This window comes from Phodopus roborovskii, unplaced genomic scaffold, assembly GCF_943737965.1.
Source record: "Phodopus roborovskii unplaced genomic scaffold, PHOROB, whole genome shotgun sequence".
Taxonomy (NCBI): Eukaryota; Metazoa; Chordata; class Mammalia; order Rodentia; family Cricetidae; genus Phodopus; species Phodopus roborovskii.
Genome location: NW_026126469.1, coordinates 15,771,639 through 15,790,142, shown reverse-complemented (window position 1 = coordinate 15,790,142; position 18,504 = coordinate 15,771,639). Strand labels below are relative to the sequence as shown.

The following is an 18,504-nucleotide window of genomic DNA, read 5'->3' as shown; positions in this document are numbered from 1 at the left end:
GTGCTCACCTAGTATAGTTGAGGCCCTGGCAATATTGGCAAATTGGATAGATACTGATAAAGGTGGTTTCTAGACTACATATACCTGTACCCATGTCAGTTATTTTTATGGTTTGTTTCACTATGTATCTTCACTGGCTGGAACTCAACATATAAACAGGGCTGGCTTCCTGCTCATGGATCTGCCTGCTTTTGCCTCCTGAGTGCTGGGTTTAAATGAAGCACCACCATATCCTGCACTCCCTCCCCTCTTCAGGATGGTCTTGCTAAAGTAGCTTAGGCTGGCCTTGAACCAGTGGATTTTGTTTGTTTGTTTAAATCTGCTTTTGCTACTTAAGTATATTTACTTTTAAAATTTTTCATGGAATATAGTTCTTTTTTTTGTGCTGTAGTGAGTCAACATAGCAGGCTTTGAATTGAGAAAAGGAATAAACCAAAAAACATAAATTCATACAATTTCTGAAGTTCACATAAGCCAGGTGTCTGTGCCTTTCTTCCAGCTAGGATGAAGCAGGAAGATTTAGAGACCAGCTTGTCCATTGTAATCATACCTTACCTCAACACACAGCTCTCCTTCTCTAACAGACATGGGGGCCCCAGGTGCTTGTTAGCTACAATTGTAAATGTACAGGATTGTGTCTTTTGTAAAGAATAATTTCCTACTGATTTTTTTGCTTCTTTGTGATTGAACCTTTGAATCATCAAGACTGGAAGAGTGAAATATGAATCATACTATAGTAAAGATCATGAATGAAATGAATTCTGGTTTTTTGAAAGCTGTGCAGTAATCCTGAAGCAAACAATGCTGAATTACTGAAAGTAAATTTTATGCTTTCTGTTAATAAAACAACAAAACGAGGTGCTGGAAGTGTAGCTAGGGTTGGTCCAGTGCTTACCTAAGGTGTAGGAAGCCCAGGATTTTAAACCTCCCTCCCCTCATCCACCACATAGACCAGGCATTGTGGCTCAGGGCTGTAAGTTCAGCAGCCACAAAGAAGGTAGAGTCAGGAGGATCAAAAGTGTCATGAACTCTAGTTGGAGGCCAGATATGAGACCTTGTCCTAGAAAACATTTCTGGGGTTTCTACCTCCCAAACATACTGAAGACTTAGGAATATAATCAGTTCTCTGGAAATTTTCTTGTCTTTATTGTTTTTTCTTTTCCTTGTCAGTATTCTCTATTCCCACTTTTCATTCTGGCTCTATTCATTCTGCTGCTGAATTTTGAGTACTTTCTATATATGCAATTACTTTTTGTTTGATAACCCAACTATAGTGTAGTCATTTAAAATACATTAGTAACTTTAAACATGCACTTACTGTTAACAGTGGACACATCACTTAATTTCGAGAAATAAGAACAGTGAACTTTTGAGTATTCTGTATAGTGACCCATGTGTCATCATCAGTCACCTGGTGACAGCAATAATAACATTTAAAAAGCATTCTAGTTTTAGCTGTGGTAAAATGTAAAAAGTAGCCATCTCAGAATTAATGAGCATTTAGATTTCACCTTTTTTTTTTTTTTTTTTTTTTTTTTTTTTGAGAAAGGGTTTCTCTGTGTAGCTTTGGAACCTGTCCTGGTACTTGCTCTGTAAACCAGACTGGCCTCTGCCTCCCATGTGTTGGGACTAAAGGTGTGCACCACCTCCCAACTCTCAGATTTTTTAAAATCATTGATTTAAATGTCAACTGAGTTATTGGTGATTTTATTTAATGGTATTATAGGTTTAAGCTGGCAGTAATTTTCATTAAATTGAGAACATTTCATTTATATATTATTCAAAGAAATCCTTAACCTTAAGACTGAAATTATAGATTTTAGGTTGGGGTAATTAGACTCATTTGGCAATTTGCCTTGTTTACTACATTGATAGACTTCTTGGAACTCTTTATTTTCTTAGCCCTTGTTCATTGTCTCTATTATACTATTTTACTTTTGCTTGTTTTAAAATAACTTTTTTTAAATATCAGTGAATTTTTACTTGCAAGGGGGAGAACAAAAATTTTACATTCAGTTATGCAGAGGGACTTGAAGTGTGTAATACTGGTACCTCTGTTCTCTAATACTTCGACTTTTGGAGTTAATGGTAACACTTTGGTGCATGTCTTACAATTTCCTCTCCTCCTCTGTGCTTTCCCTTTTTGAAACAGGGTCTCACTTTGAAACCCTGGTTAGCCTAGACCATGCCAGCCTCAAACTCACAGAGATGAGCCTGCCTCTGCCTGCAGGGTGCTAGGATTAAAGGCGTATAGTACTATTCCTTGTTGTTTGTTTTTAAACACATACACAAACTTTTTGATTGCTACAAAGGTGATATATCAGTCATTTCTTTTTTCTTATATAGAGCTATTTTGGTCTATATATATAAATTTAACTCATTTGCCTTAATTTCATAAGCTATCCATACATTCTGTTGATGGACATTGAGATAGATCCTAAGGAGCTTAGAATTTTGCTTTCTCTTGGTACAAAGAGTACAATAGGAATATGTTTTATGCATATATACTTAGTCTAGATAACACATACCATGGACTTTAATTAGAATTGTTAGATTAAGGTATGTATAGATTTGAAATTTAAAGATGCTGTGACTCTATTGTTTAAAAAGACAGTATAAATCTTCTCCCCTTCTTTTGTTGGAGATCAAACCCAAGGCCTTGTGTATACATACTGAAGATATATTTTCTTTTTATTGATCTCTTGCAAGAGGCAGGAAAGATGTTATGTAATGGCTTAAACTTGTATTCTTCCTGCCTTAGCCTCCTGAGTGCTGGTATTACAAGTATGCACCACCAATGCACTTATAGACCCGGGCTGGTCTTGAACTCACAGAGATCTGCCTGCCTTCTGCCTCCTGAGTGCTGGGACTAAAGGCATGTGCCACCACCACTCGGCTTGCAACCCGTTTCATACTGACATTTCCAGTCTTATTAAATAAATTGGTGCACACTAACCACTTATTATTTTAGTTAACTTCAACCATTCTCTTTTTCCTTAGCAATATTGGATTGCCACCTATAGGTGAAAAAATGCAACAGCGGGTTGTACACAGTGCCCCTTTAAGAGACATGGTCTCAAAACAAACAAAAACCCAAACATAGCTGGTCATGGTGGTATACGCCTTTAATCTCAGCACTTGGGAGGCAGAGGCAGATGGATCTCTGTGAGTTTGAGGCTAGCCTGATCCACAGAGTATGTTTCATGACAGCCATGACTAAAAACCCCATCTGGAAAAACAAACACAAAACAGAGAGAAGCATGGTCTCTACATAGTTCTGGCTGGCCTGGAACTCACTATGTAGGCCACATTGACCTTGAACTCACAGGTCTTTTCAGTCTCTTGCCTCTGGGATTAGAGGCATGTACTACAACTATACCTAGTTGATGCACTTCTAATATGGTGATGCACTTACTTAATTCTGTAGATGAGTTTAATAAATAAGAGCTTGCAGCCAGGCAGTGGTGGCACATACTTGGTAGAGGCAGGCAGATCCCTTGAGTTCTAGTTCAGCCTGGTCTATAGAGTGAGTTCCAGGACAGCCAGGGCTACACAGAGAAACCTGGTTTTGAAAAACAAACAAGAACAAAATAATTTGTTGCTACTTACCATATTTACATTATGGGTTGTTAATACTTTTACTCAACTGAACCAAAACGTAGAAAAGAAATACGTTTAACTAACTAGCTTAGGGCTCCTGCCTAGCTCGTGTGAGGCCCTGGATTGTGAGTTGTAGGCACACCTGCACTACAATAGGGCCCTATTTTAGAAAAAGAAGACAAGCAGAAGGCAGTGTGTTTGTTAAAGTAGCTTTGAACAGCCAACAGTAAAGAGAGACTTCCTTCTGGTAAAAACACTAAACTCTCCCTCATTCTTCATATTCCAGTGCAGAGGATTTCTAGGCTGTTTGTACTGCAAGTTTTTGTTTGTTTTTTAAAATCTGTCTGCAGGATAAATCTGTTTCAAACTCTTACCTACTGTAGAATTTTTCATAATGAATGGATAAGAGTTTGAAACTTGTCATAATAACACTTTGATATCTTTTAACCTTGATCAAGGAGTTCAGAACTGTCACATACATGAGAAAGAAATAGAGACTTCTAGGACACTAGTGACTTGAATAATTAAATCAGTAGACTTTTTATTGTACTGAATTCTTTTTAGTCCAGATCACATAAAGTTGAAGCTCAGCTCAAAATCCCTATGCAGCTGGAGAGACCTTGAAACCTTGATCCTTTACCTCTCTCCCAAGCACTAGCATTACAGGAATGTACCACCATTCTCAGTTTTATTTTTAAAACTAAGTTTTAGGTTAGCATACAAAATACAGTTTTCAGTATGGTCACTCATGTTGTCTCACTCCCTCACTTACACACTCCTCTCCCCATTTCCCTTTCTCCCCCTTACATAGACATTTTAAAAATGCACACTAAATTGGGTGGTATGGCATATACATATAATCCTAGCATTCTGGAGGTAGAGGCAGGAGGGTCCAGTGTTCAAGGCCAGCCACAGTTACATAGGGAATTTATTAGATAAACTGTTTTGTCTCATGAGGACAGCCTTAACCATATGGCAGAGCTATAAATAAAAAATGCTCATTTAAAAGATAGTGTATATAATATAGTGTATATAATAAAATGATTAAAAAAAGTAGTGTTGGCTAAACTCATTCTGCATATTAATCCTATTACTGGTAATTATATTGTGTGGCCTAACTATAACTAACTTCGTTTTACTTGTCATGTTGCTCTATAACACACACACACACACACACACACACACACACACACACACACACACAAACACATTATACAAAGACTTCACTTGACAATATAAATTAAATACAGTCTTGGTTTGGTGTATATTGAACACAATAGTCTTCCTTAAGCCTAAACACAGAAACAAAAGCATGTATTACAAGACAAAGTCTAAGATGGGAAGTGATAAAGTGGGTATTGAGTAAACCTTTGTTAAAATTTAGCTGGTATCCTTGTAAAATTTCCACGTATTCATTAAGCTATATTATGTCATTTTTATTGTTAGGAGCTGATTTGAACTTGAGCTTTGTCCTCAGAGTTGTCATAGTTTGCTTACTCTGGTTGAAATATTAAGATTTTGTTATTCTTTTTACATAGGTATTTATATACATAATAAGATTAAGATTGTTCTAGGGTTGGATTAGATAGTTTAAATGTACCATGCTTATTTGTTTCATTTGCACAAAGAACTTTTGAATTGTGGATTTATTGTGGGTGCTATAAATTTGAAAATAAAATGTGTTGAGAATGCCAGTTATGGTATTTATATATAATTCAGGACATTTGAAGCATCCTTTGTGTCCAGGGGTGATAAATGCCTGTCATCTCAGTACATGGAAAGTTCAGGCAAGAGGTTAAGACCAGCTTAGGCTATATGGAGAGACCTTGAATCAGAAAAGGGGAGTTGAATGTTTGTTTTAAAATGGGCATGCAAGAATATACATGTCATAGCACATGTGGAAGGCAGAAACTACATAGTGAATTCAAGACCAGCCTGGGCTACATGGGTGTCTTCAAAAAAGAAAAAAAATATAACAATTAAAATTTCTGTGCTTAAAGTTTCATTCACTAGAGTTACTGAGCACTCTGAAAAGCACCTTGTTGGAATTATTCTTTGGGAATTCTAGGTAGGTTTAAAATTTTTCATTCCCTTTTATTTTGTGACAGGACCTTGGACTGACCTTAGACTCCTTATTCTCCTGCCTTGGTTTCCTGATTGCTGGGGTTACAGATACATATATCACGTTTGGCTCAGATGAGCTATTACAGTACAGTGTTGGGCTTGTGGAAAGCAAAGATATCTTAGATGTTTGGGGAGTTCTCTGCCTTTTGCTGCCAGTTTGTCTTATTTTAGGAAATAAGGTCTGACCATTTTAGAACAGACTAAAGACTACTTTCGGTTCTTAATAATTATGAACAGAGGGGGTAAGCATTATATTAAACTGGGCGAGTTTAATTTCTGATAGCTTCATTTTGTCCTCGATTGCATTTTTTTTTTCACCCCATGAATCAAATCTATTTCATTATAAATTCAAGGAAGGGTTTGGCTAAGGACAATAGCCTAACCTTTTGCTGTTTAGATAACATCAAGATTCAGGCATGCATTGTGGCTGAAACTTGTGTGTACAAGCAGGATAGGATTTATTCAAATAGTTTTTTTTGCTAGTGACAAAGAACAGAAGGGTATATCTTCTAAAATTTGCTGAATTAAAAAGTCCCAAATTTAATATCTTAGTCATCTTAAAAGCAGTTTAAACAGAAACAATATTTGATAGAAAATTCTAATGTTTTTTGTGGGTTTTTATGGTTTTATACAAAGAGCCAGTTTTTGGAAGTTGAAGTATCAGGATCTGAGAGGAATAATGGCATAATGCTATTGGTAAAAAATTTATTTTCTGTGTTGTAGAAATTGACTTGTTTGAAAAAGAAATGCACTCTAGCAAGCAAACAGGATATACTTTGTTCAGTGTATTTTTGAAGCTTGTTAATGCTTCAAATGCCTTGGTTGGGTTTATGTCAGAATTTAATATGCATCTTGGCTACATTGTATTTTAAGATAGTTATTTCTATGTTGTTCTTTATCTTTATGGAGTCATTGAAATGTTAAAGGTTTATTTACATAAACATTTACATTTAATTATATATTCATAACATGCATGTTTTAAATATAAAGCACAATTGAAATTATGAGTTTGCCCAGTATATTTGAAGTGTTACTTTTTGGTAATTTCCCAATGAGGTGTATGATATATTTAAAGTTAGTGGTAATGGATGATTTTTAGAACAGTTTTATATTTAAATTAATTTTACAATTTTGCTAACTGGTAAAATTTGGCAAGGCATTAATTATAATTATGTCTTAAAGAAATTGGTATGTGGGTGTTGGTGGCATATGCCTTTAATCCCAGCATTTGGGAGGCAGAGGCAGGTAGATCTCTGTGAGTTCAAGGCCAGCCTGGTCTACAGAGCTAGTTCCAGGACAGGCCCCAAAGCAATACAAAGAAAACCTGTCTCAAAAAAAAAAAAAAGAAGAAGAAGAAAAGAAAAAGTTGGCATGTAGAGAAGTAATTTTTGTATAATGAGCTGCAATGTAATATAGACAGTGATTATTGAGGAATATTTAAGTAGGTTGTCCTACCCAGTAAATTACCATACAGCTCAAAAATAATGGAGTATTCTTTGATATACTTTAACTGTTCAAGATTTTGGGAATATATTTAATGCTAGACTAAGGTCAACTTATACATTTAGAGAAAATTTTAAATAGTATGTGAGCCCAATGAAAATAATTAGTTTTTATGGCAATTCCACCTGGGCATGCTGGTTCATTTCTATAATCCCAGTACTTTTGAGGCTGAGCTATAAAAAGATTGCCATGAATTCCAGCTAGCTTGGATTACACATCTGAGTATGAGGTCAGGCATCTCTACACAGCAGGACCCATGGAAAAATAGAAAATGAGAGAATATGTGGGCGGGTAGGGTTCTGGTACTGACAATATCTTGGCAAGTGTTGATCAATAGTACTCAACTGAATACTGGGTTGGGAGTGGTGTTAGGTTTGGTGGTGAACACCTTTAATCCCAGCACACAGGCAGCCAGTCTGGTCTGCATTCCTCGTGAGACCTTATCAGGAAAAAAAAAAAAATCAAATAAGACTAGGGACCCTCTTTTAGATCTTTTCCTTTCCCTCATTTCTTTCTTCCCTTGCTTTGTTTTTAAGACAGGGTCTCTTGTAGCATATTCTGGCCTGGAATTCCATGTGGCTGAGGCAGCCCTTGAACTCTGATTATCCTGCTACCACTTTCCAGCTTCTGTGTTTATAGGTTGGCTAGCCACCATGCTCAGCATTGCTCTTTATTTGTGTATAAGTCTTCTGGTGACATAACTTAACTCCCCAGCCTTACAGTTTAGGAACTGCTGGACACTGTTGAGTTTCCAGATCTGTCTGTTTTCAGTAAACTGGAGCAAGTGTAGATAGAGTATGGTGTGTTAGCTTCACAATGCTCAGTTACCAGTTTTCTTCATTTGCCTGATGTTCATTTTTTAAAGTCATTATGTATTTTGTCTTTCTTGTTGTTTTAGACAGGTGGGCAAATCTGGTCACTACTTGAAAGTGAAGATTATAAAAACAGGGAGCAGGAGCAGGTGATGGCTCAGTGGGTAACAGTGCTTGTTTCACATGCCAGATGAGCTGAGTTCATCATCCCTTTCATGGAAAGGACAAGAACTGACTCTGCTGTCCTCTGGTCTCCACACACTTTGTGGCGTACCCACAATAAACACAATAATAATAAAATAGATTTAAATTTAAAGACTGGAAGGCATTTCTCTCCATGTAAAGGTGGTGGTGGTTATGGGAAATGACCAAAGTTGGTTATCAAAACTTATCCCCAATAAATCTTGAGTGATGGTACTGATCCTGAGGAAGAAGCCCAGCTTAGCCCAATATTTGTCAGGGATGGGGTTCTTTGACCTACCTTTGAAGACATAAGCAGGATTGGACTATACCCTACAAGTTAAGGCTTTATGACAGGGAATGATGTTGGGCTTGCTTAATTGTTCTTTCTATATTCTAGATAGCTAGCCATTGAGAATAATTGCCACTTCAAATCATTGCTTTGATGGATTATTACGGTATTGGGATGATTAAGTATGATTTAGTGCCCAAGTCCTGCCATAGACTGAAGACAGTATTCCTAAGAGGATTTGAATGGTAGCAAGACTTGTTTTGGAGAAACTAGACATGACACTTTTAAAACTGCTCCATTTCTGCAGTGACATTGAAGTTAATATTTTTTGTTTGGTTGATTAGTGATTTTAAACAGTTCCATATATGGAGTAGTTTAAAATTCATTTGACTTTTACTTGGGCAGTTAACTTGTAAAAAAAACCCACTGCTGTCTTAGTACAAATATTTTGTTAAATTGTAACAGTCAAACAAGTGGTGTTTTTTTTTTTTTTTTTTTTTTTTTTTGGCGTGTCTGCTATATGCCAAAACTAATGTATACCAGTTAGAACAATGTATGGAATCCAAATTGAGGGAGGTGATAGTGTTTTACTGTGTTTTGTAGAGAAAAACTGTGTGTGTGTGTGTGTGTGTGTGTGTGTGTGTGTGTGTGTGTGTGTGTGTGTGTGTTTTGCTCAGGAGTTCATTATCTTTCTACAGTGTGGATTTAGAGGGTCAAATTTCAGGTGGCGAGGCTTGTGTGGCCAGGTCATCTCATCAGCTCTCTACACTTGTTTTAAAGCAGTGAATAAACTTTAGGTGTAGCCTCTCCTGTACACTTTTATACATACATATATATGTATGTATGTATGTATATATAACTTATATATATATAAGTTAGAACTGTCCCAGCACTCAGGCATATCTCAATTGGTTCAAAGCCAGACTGGTCTATGTAGTGAGTTCCAGGCCAGCCAGGGAAGAGGAGGTTAGAACTGATAATTTAAATGTAACTGGCCATTGGTATTTGAAGGACGGATGCCAGGACTCTGCCAGGTACTAAAGTCTGGGGTACTTAATCCTTTATGTACTGTGCTAGACTGTTTGCACCTAACCCATATATGTTCCTTTGCTATTCATGACTACATGTTCAGTCTAGGTGCTTCCTCTTCTTAATATATGTGCTCCCTGGTTGGTTGAAGTCACTGCAAGTCTTCTGGGGGCCTGCAGATCAGTGGGAGAAAACTTAGCTATCACACACAGTGCCCTGTGCAGGCGTCTCCAGCACCTCACAAATAGTACTTGGCTGGTTCTGCACTCACAATGACATGCCGATTTTTGACTCCCCACCTCCTATGACCATAAAACTCAGTGTGCTTCTAATCCATACCTGCTACAGCTTTGATATGTATTGATTTAAGTTCTGAGAGAAAATAAAGAACCCTTTTTTATCCCCCAGCTTACAACCATAACCTTTTTTGGGAATGTTAGGCAGGGAGAGGAAGAGTCACTAAGTTTGTTACTCAGATTAGCCTCGGGTTCATGGTTATCCTGAGTGCTGGGATTACAGGTGTGTCCACCAGGACTGGTTTTCTCTCTCTCTCTCTCTCTCTCTCTCTCTCTCTCTCTCTCTCGTTTTTTAAGATTTATTCATTCATTTATTCATTCATTTTTGAGGATTTTTGTAGACAGTGTTCTGGCCTATATGCCTGCATGTCAGAGGAGGACACCAAATCTCATAGTTGGTTGTGAGCCACCCTGTGGTTCCTGGGAATTGAATTCAAGACCTCTGTGAGAGCAGACAGTGCTCTTAACCTCTGAGCCATCTCTCTAGCACCTGCCACCCCAGGTCTGGATCTTAAGAGATTATTGTACCTAACAAATCAGTGTGCTACATACTTAATAGTAATTCCTAGCCAACATTTTATTAGGATAACACTGAACTAATAACCCTGTGTGAGTCCCATTATACTGAGCGATCCTCTGAAGCTTGCTCTATTACTTTCTGTGAAGCCTGTCTGGGGTGAAAACTCACTTCAGGGACACATTACTAAGAAGGGTAGAGGGAAGATATCATTAAAGACATTTATAAAACATAAAACACTGCCATTTTTCTTGCCAAAGCAATAAAAATTCAACTTTAATCCTAGTGCTCAGGAGGCAGAGGCAGATGGATCTCTACAGAGCAAATTCCAGGACAGCCAGGGCCACACAGAAAAACCATTTCTTGGGGTGAGGGTGGGGGAAGGGGTGGATAAAAAGCAAACTAATCACAGTTGTTGAGACAGGGTCTTACACAGTAACTCTGGCTGGCCTGGAGTTTACTACATAAACCAGGTTGGCCTCACATATCTTCTTTCTTCTTCCAAATCCTGGGCTGGGATTAAAGCTGTGAGCTATTATTAACTTTAAAAAACAGAGAAATTATCTTTAACAATTTCACATATGTAAATAGTACATTTTGACATACTTATCTTCCTGGCCCCATTATCTTGTCCCACGTCCACAGAAAGCTTTGTTTTTCTCAACAAGCTCCTTTTATGGTCTTCTTTTTTAGTTTTGGTATTACCCATTGAGTTTAATTAGGGTTGATTGGGTAACTTATTAGTGATTATTCTACTAAAGAAATGCATGCTCCTTCCCCAGCCAATAGCTCCTCAGGGATGGGTGGGGTCCTATGAGCCCCTTTTCTGTCCATATTTGCTGCTGTCATTTAGTGAGGGCAGCTGTTGTGTCATGTGCAGAGGGTAGCATTTCACAATGTTCCTCCCCATCTTTTGTTTTTTTTTTTTTTTTTTTTAACCCCTCTGCTCTCTACAGTGATGTTCCTTGACCCTTGGAGGAGTAATATAGATGTCATGTTTAGGGCTGAGCTCTCAACAGTTACTTACTCTATCAGTTATGAGTCTGTTTATTAACTGGGGAAAGAAGCTCCTCTGTCTAAGTTGAGAGCAGAAATAATCTATGGGTATAAACAAACATTTGAAAGGTTGTTTGAACAAAGAATAATAGGTTTATCTCCCCTCCCCCCAAGGGCCTGAGACTTCCCCATCAATGGACTTTACAGGTCAAAGCATGAATTTCTTCCTGTGGGATGGGCCCCAAATCCAATCAGAAAGTAGTTGGTTATGTACTTAACAGTCAAGACCCTGTTGTACCCATGTGGATATTTTGCCTGACAGTTTGGTATTGTAGTGTACAGAGTCCATACCTGTGTAAGACTGTTGATAACTTTTTTCCAGTAGCGGCTTGTATATCTAACACCTTCTGGAAGGAAAGTTTTCTACAGGGAGACATTTTCTAGCTCAGTTCCAACTTGATTTCTCTTTGTGTTGTCATTAGCAGTGGGGTTTTAGTAACAACTAATTCTGGTCAGCAGCCAAGATCTGTTTTTAAAGAAAGCCAACATTTGTTTCCTTTCTTCCTGCAGTTATCTTCACCTGTTGTGTGAAGCACAGCACCTTCCAGGTCACTGTAGAAATGGACAAAGAAGAAAGGAAGACTATCAACAAGGGTCAAGAAGATGAAATGGTAACTAGCTTTCATAATTTCCTAGGAAGTAAAAAGATACAATTAAAGAAAAACCAATGTAGGCTGGAGTACAACCTAATGGTAGAGCATCTGCCCAGCTAATGTGCTGAGACTCTAGGTTTGATCTCTAGTGAAACACCTACCTACAACACACATATCTGAATTTTTGTATCCTAATTAAGGTTGTGTATGTGTGCCCGTGGGTGTGTGTGGGTGTGTATGTGTATATATGTGCACATTCACACACATTTTGTTTGTTTTAGACAAAGTCTCTGTGAAGCCCTTATTGGCCTTGCACTTAACTACATAGATGGGCCAGGTTCAGTCTCAAGAGTTCTACCTGTTTGTGTCTTCTAAGTTCAGGGATCAAAGGCACTTGCCATTATACCTGACTTGACCAGAATTAATTGAGTTTTTGAATTGAGATGGTTGTGTTTGTTGTTGTTGTTGTTATTATTACTATTATTTTGTTTTTAAGTTTTTTTGAGACAGGATTCCTCTGTGTAGCCCTGGCTGTCCTGGATCTCACTCTGTAGACTAGACTGGTCTTGAACCCAGAGATCCATCTGCCTCTGCTTCATAAATCTTGGGGTTAAAGGCATGTGCCACCACCACCTAGGTTGTTTGTTTATTTTTAAAAATTTCAAAAAGTATGTTTTATTATTTTTGTGTCCACATGTAGATACATGTGTGCATGTGGTGGAGGTCAGAAGACAACTTTTAAGAGTTTTGTGAGCTGTAGGGATTGAGCTCAAGTCAGGAGGCATGCCTGGCAAGCACATTTATACTCTGGTACATCTTGCTGGTTCCCCAAGTAAAGGTTTCTCTTTGTGTTTATAAAGTTGAAAGCTTAATTAAAACAAAAACTTCTCAGTATTTATCAGGTAAAATAGATGCCTTTAAAATAATAAAGTTTTCTCCTTGCTATAGCTCAAGCTGGCCTAAGACTCATAGCCCTCCCCTGACTTAGTCTTCCCTGAGTGCTGAGATCATAGGCATGTGTCTCCACCATGTTAAGGATTCTGGCAAAGGATAAACAAAAATTTCCACTACTTATTTGAAATTTACACTAAATGAGGCCTTCAATTTGAAATATTTTATTTGGCAGCCACTGTGGGTGAGAATTTAAGAACATTTAAAACAATTTGGGTTAGGAAGTGAAGTTGGTCAATTACAGTGGTATTGGAAATTAGCAAGTCACTTAAAATCAAACTGACAAACGTCCAAAAACAATGTGGTGCTGACGCATGGTAATACTTTGAAATCCACAATGTAGGAGGCAGAGGAGGGTCATAAATAAGTTGGAGCCAGCCTTCCTTGGGTACATCACTTTCCTTTGTGAGACTGTATCATGGTCAGCACTTTTAATGTCTGAACCATCTCAATTAGTCAGTCAGGGAATGTAGTGTCATGGGACAAGATGTAAGTAGAAAAACTGGTCAAATCATGACATTGAGTGTAGTTGACACTAGTAAGGCAGTGTGGGTTTGACAGAAGCACCAGAAATTAGGGTCAGAGGTAACTGGATGGGATGGTCTGTAAGAAACACTTAAGTTTTTACATCTTCTGCGTGTCTGAAATGGTTGCAGAATAAAAACTTTATTTTGTAAAGATCTATGAAAGACTTAAATTTAAAAAATAATGAAATGATAAAAGTTACAAGGAATGGGACTGGAGAGATGGCTCAGTGGTTAAGAGCACTGGCTGCTCTTCTAGAGGACTTAGGTTTGATTCTCAGCATCCACATGGAGGCTTTCAACTAATTGTAACACTATTTCCAGAGCTCCTTCTTGTCTAAGGGCACTGCACACCCATGGTGTACAGGCAGACACATAGGCAAAACATTCATACACATAAAATAATATATATAATGTATCTTGGAAACAAGTTTTAGTTTATCTGCCTTATCATTTGCTCATTAATCATGTGATTGCCATTTCTGTGCAGGAGATACATGGCTATAACTTATGCCGCTGGAAGCTTGTCATGGTTTCTATAGGGGTGATTTGTACTGGTGGTTTTCTCCTCCTCCTCCTCTACTGGATGCCTGAGTGGCGAGTAAAAGCCACATGTATTAGAGCTGCAGTGAAGGACTGTGAAGTGGTGCTGCTCAGGACTACTGTAAGTCGTGCATGTCTTTACCAGTAGCTAGTTTTCAAGTGACTTTGTGTAAATGGTTCAAAGTAAGGGACTGGGACTTTGGAATGTCTAGTTTTTCTCTGGGATGGCTTTGTGAATACTGTTTTGGTGATTAGGTTAAAAAGAATCTTAAATCTGATGAGGCTATCTTACAACTCTTTATGACTAGGGTATTGGCACTGGATAGGACAAATTGGAGTTCTGCCCTTTAGGACTGTAGATAGCTCAGACCCCTCATTGACTAAGCCAGCTATTGGCTGTGATGTTACATCTTAAGCACTTTGTTTAGAACCCCAGTTGAAAACATTTTATAAGAAGATGTAGCTGGGCGGTGGTGGTGCCTGCCTTTAATCCCAAAACTAAGGAGGCATAGGCAGGTGGATCTGTGAGTTCAAGACCAGCCTGATCTACAGAGCTAGTTCCAGGACAGCCTCCAAAGCCACAGAGAAACCCTGTCTTGGCGGGTGGGGGTCGGGGGGGGGGAAGGATGTAATAAATAGTTAATGTTCAGTATATATTTGAATTAAATTAAGGAATTGTTAACTTTAATAGAATCTGTTGATAGTTGTACTGGTAGTGTGCTAAAGTTGATCAGAAATTTTTCATGTTAAATGAGTAGGAAATGATACTAACTCAGCAAGAGATGACTAAACTTTTAAATAGTAGGATTTATGTAAAAATACAGGCAGTTATTTAATATTCATAATTAACTTGACTTTTCTCCCTTTCTTCCAAGGACGAATTTAAAATGTGGTTTTGTGCAAAAATTCGCTTTCTTCATCTGGAAAATCAACCAGATTTTAATGCAAAATCTTTAGTTAATAAGGTTTCTAATGGCCATGCTGTTCATTTAACTGAGAATCTGACTGAAGAAGATAGATGTGAGATAAATAAATACTCACAGACTCAGTTACAACAGGTACTGTATGAGCATCAAAGCTTCTTTGAGAAAAACATAGTTAACATTCTATATTGTCAAAGGTAGATCATAATTTTGCATTTGCAGTTACTGCTTGAAATAAAATTACATGCTTTGTAAAATATCTGCCACTAAATAAAACTTAAGGTCTAATAGAAACAAATGATGTTATAAGAAGTGATGTGAAGCCTTTTGATGTAATGTTTATGTGTATTCTGCAGATGCGATATTTCACCCACCATAGCGTAAAATATTTCTGGAATGATACCATTCACAATTTTGATTTCTTAAAGTAAGTATCTTTCTTTTGCTTGGAATATACTATGAATATTTTGAAAATGCTTTAGTAAAAGAGGCTGTATCCTGTTGTTACATAAAAATCAGAGACTTGTTTTATTACTTTTATTCACTTACTGAAAATAAGTGTCACTGCAACTTGTACCATGGAAACATGCACATGAAATTTAGGAGAAAGCTAAGTACTTGCCTGTGGTACATACCAGTGAATCCCCAGCGGTCATGGATGCTGAGGTGCATGCAGATTTTTAGTATCCTCGCAGCTTGGGTTTTCTACTTGATTGATGTTGTTATTGTTTTACTTTATTTTTGGTGTGAACTGGGTTTAGGATTGAATTTGGGGCTCACACTGAGCCCTACTCCCCAAACCCTATGGTTTTTTCTAGAGTTCTGAATTACTTCTTTCTGTTGTTGGTCCCATTTATTTGTAATCGGAGAACCATGTAATACATAGTTAGAAAACTTTACTATGTTGCTGAGAAAGAGCACTGGATAGGACAAATTGGAGTAATCCCTTATTTTGTTTTGTGTGTAGAATTCAAGTTAAATAAATACTTTATGGTTTAGACTTTCTTTAAAAAATAGGGTCTTGTTATTTTGCTCACTTTGTATCCAATTTCCTGTCTTAGCCTACTGTTATTTTAACCTCTCACTAAATATCATTGTTTTAGAATGCCAGAGACATTTGTAGGTCTTAACAGTAAAAACAAGAATCAAAAATGATTAAGTTAATGCTTACCTGAAATTCTAAAGAATTACAATGTTCTGGAATGGGCCTGATGGTTTTCTTATACCTGGTTCTAAGGTTGAAGAACCGTTGCTTTATGGAAAAATGCCAATGTCCTGCAGTCTCTTTAAAAATACATAGTTGCTAGTCTGTCTTTGTACTGCATTGTGGAGAAGTCATCAGCTCTGGTGGGAAGAATATCTAATATAATTGTTTTTTGGTGTCTGTCAGTCATTGAAATTTATAAAATTTAAACTTAGTCCTAATGGTGTCAACAAATTGTAGAGCTTGGCTTTTCTATATGTAAAATGTAGAGAATAAGTAGATTAACGCTTACTTCTCTTTGCTTTAGAGATATTTGGCTGGTATCAGTTAAAATAAGTATAATTATGTTTTTTTTTGGGGGGGAAGTAAATATGTTAGTTGGATCCTAGTTAGGATTGTTCTAGGTGTTAGACATTTATGATTGTAAATACTATACTTTGAAACCAGGTATGTAATAGTTCAGGAAAGAATTTATATTGGTGCATTGTGGAAGAAAGTGAATATGATTTCTTAATTTAAAACTAAAAATATAAAGAAGAAACAGGATAAGAACTAAAAAAAATCTTTAGTTTGGATTCTTATTAGTCTTAAGTTTTATTAGTTTGATTGGTGACTCATAAGCTTTGGAAACTGTTAAAGGATAATGCTATGATGTACATTTATATAGTATTACAAATACAGTGGATGACATAGTTATGTTTGAGACTTAGACCATTATTGTTACACTTTGAGATTTTAAAATTCTCATGATTTCTGTTTTTATTGTTAAGAATTTCTCAGAAGTTTGTAAGGAAGTTACAGTTTGAAAATCACGCATATAGCAAAATGAGGCATTAATAAATTTGGATATTTTAAACTTTGTTTAAAGTTAAAACTTTGGATTTATTTAGGGGACTGGATGAAGGTGTTTCTTGTACATCCATTTATGAAAAGCATAGTGCAGGACTGACAAAGGGGATGCATGCCTACAGGTAACTTTATCCAACTACAGTAGATCTGTTCTCAAAATTTCTAAATTTACAAGTGTGTATATAGCCAACTCTCTGTCATATAGTATAGGTACGTAAATAAAACAGCAATATTGTTAGTTATGTCCTTACTAAGAGTTTGAGCAAAACTGTTAGTTTGAAAATTATAAAAATGGTAAGCTAATATTCCCAAGATTACTGTTTCATCAATTTTAAGATGCAAAATTTCCCACATTTTCCTATCTCTGAAATTGGGATGTGTTGTTGTGGGTGGAGTGTCATTCTCAGTCTCGTGAGATAATGGTGTGTTCTGTAATTGGAATTGTAAACATGAGCTGGGATTTCCCACCATGAAACTAAACAGGGAGCCATGCTTTTTTGTGTTATTGGTTTAAGTATAAAAATATGCTAGTGTATTGACATATTTTAAAGATAAATGTAGTTTTTGGATTAAACTGAAATTTTTTTGAACTATTGTAACATGTTTTTCAGTGTTTGAACAAAAAAAAATTCTGATTTAACACCGAATAAAAGGCTATAATTATATAACAGCACAGAAAGCATACTCTTACAAGAGATTAAAATGAAGAATTTAAGGTTTTAGAGGGACCAGGAAAAGGGTAGCACTCTATATTCTACACTGAGAGCTCCCCTGTGTTGCTTTAACAAGGCCTCAACATGTAGCCAAGGATGGATGTGAATTCCTGATCTTACATTTCCTACCCAAGCGCTGGGCTTCCAGGGAAGCACCACACAATCAATGCTTGGTATATACAATTTTTGGCATTGAAGCCAGGGCCCTGTGCATGGCTGGTGGTCATTCTGTTAATGGGGCAGCATCCCCAGCCTCCAAGCAACTCTAAGAAAATGTTTTCTAAAAGATTTCAAATGTACAGTGTTTTGAAATGAACTTGATTAGTGAGGTATTCTCCCTAAAAAAAAGTTGTAAGATTCTTCAAATATATTTAATTTCTTACAAAAAGTTAGTTGTAATTGATTTAAATCTTAGTATAGTTTGTTCTGTTTGGGGCTGGAGAAGATGTACTGGTGGTTAAGAGCACTTATTGCCCTTCAGAGGACCTGGATTTGGTTTCTAGCACCCATATGGCAGTTTACAACTGTCTGTAATCGCAGTTCCAGAGGATCCAGCGCTCTCCCTAGGCATCCTTGGATATTGCATACATGTAATGCATGGACACGGATGGGTAGGCAGAACACTATGCACTGACATAAAAATGAAGTTTCTCTCCCCCCCCCCCCACCTCCTTCCTATCAAGAAGAGCATTTTAGTCAGTTATGGTGGCTTACACCTGTAGTTTCCAGCACGTGGGAATCTGAGACCGGAGGATTCCTGTGAGTTTGAAGGTGGCCTGAGCTATATATATAGTA

At 37.1% G+C, this 18,504-nt stretch overlaps 1 protein-coding gene across 3 annotated transcripts in view; it reads left to right on the top strand.

Moving 5' to 3' along the window:
- The window catches only part of Atp13a3 (ATPase 13A3), an 81,291-nt gene that overhangs the window by 12,573 nt on the left and 50,214 nt on the right, over positions 1–18,504 (top strand). For 2 of the 3 annotated variants that reach the window (XM_051191280.1, XM_051191278.1), the window contains exons 3-7: positions 11,920–12,020; positions 13,968–14,141; positions 14,896–15,078; positions 15,300–15,370; positions 17,038–17,118. In XM_051191280.1, coding sequence (XP_051047237.1) covers positions 11,970–12,020; positions 13,968–14,141; positions 14,896–15,078; positions 15,300–15,370; positions 17,038–17,118 — 560 coding nt within the window. In that variant the 5' untranslated portion in view covers positions 11,920–11,969. The remainder of the gene's footprint in view (positions 1–11,919; positions 12,021–13,967; positions 14,142–14,895; positions 15,079–15,299; positions 15,371–17,037; positions 17,119–18,504) is intronic. The other variant, XM_051191279.1, reaches the window with a different exon arrangement.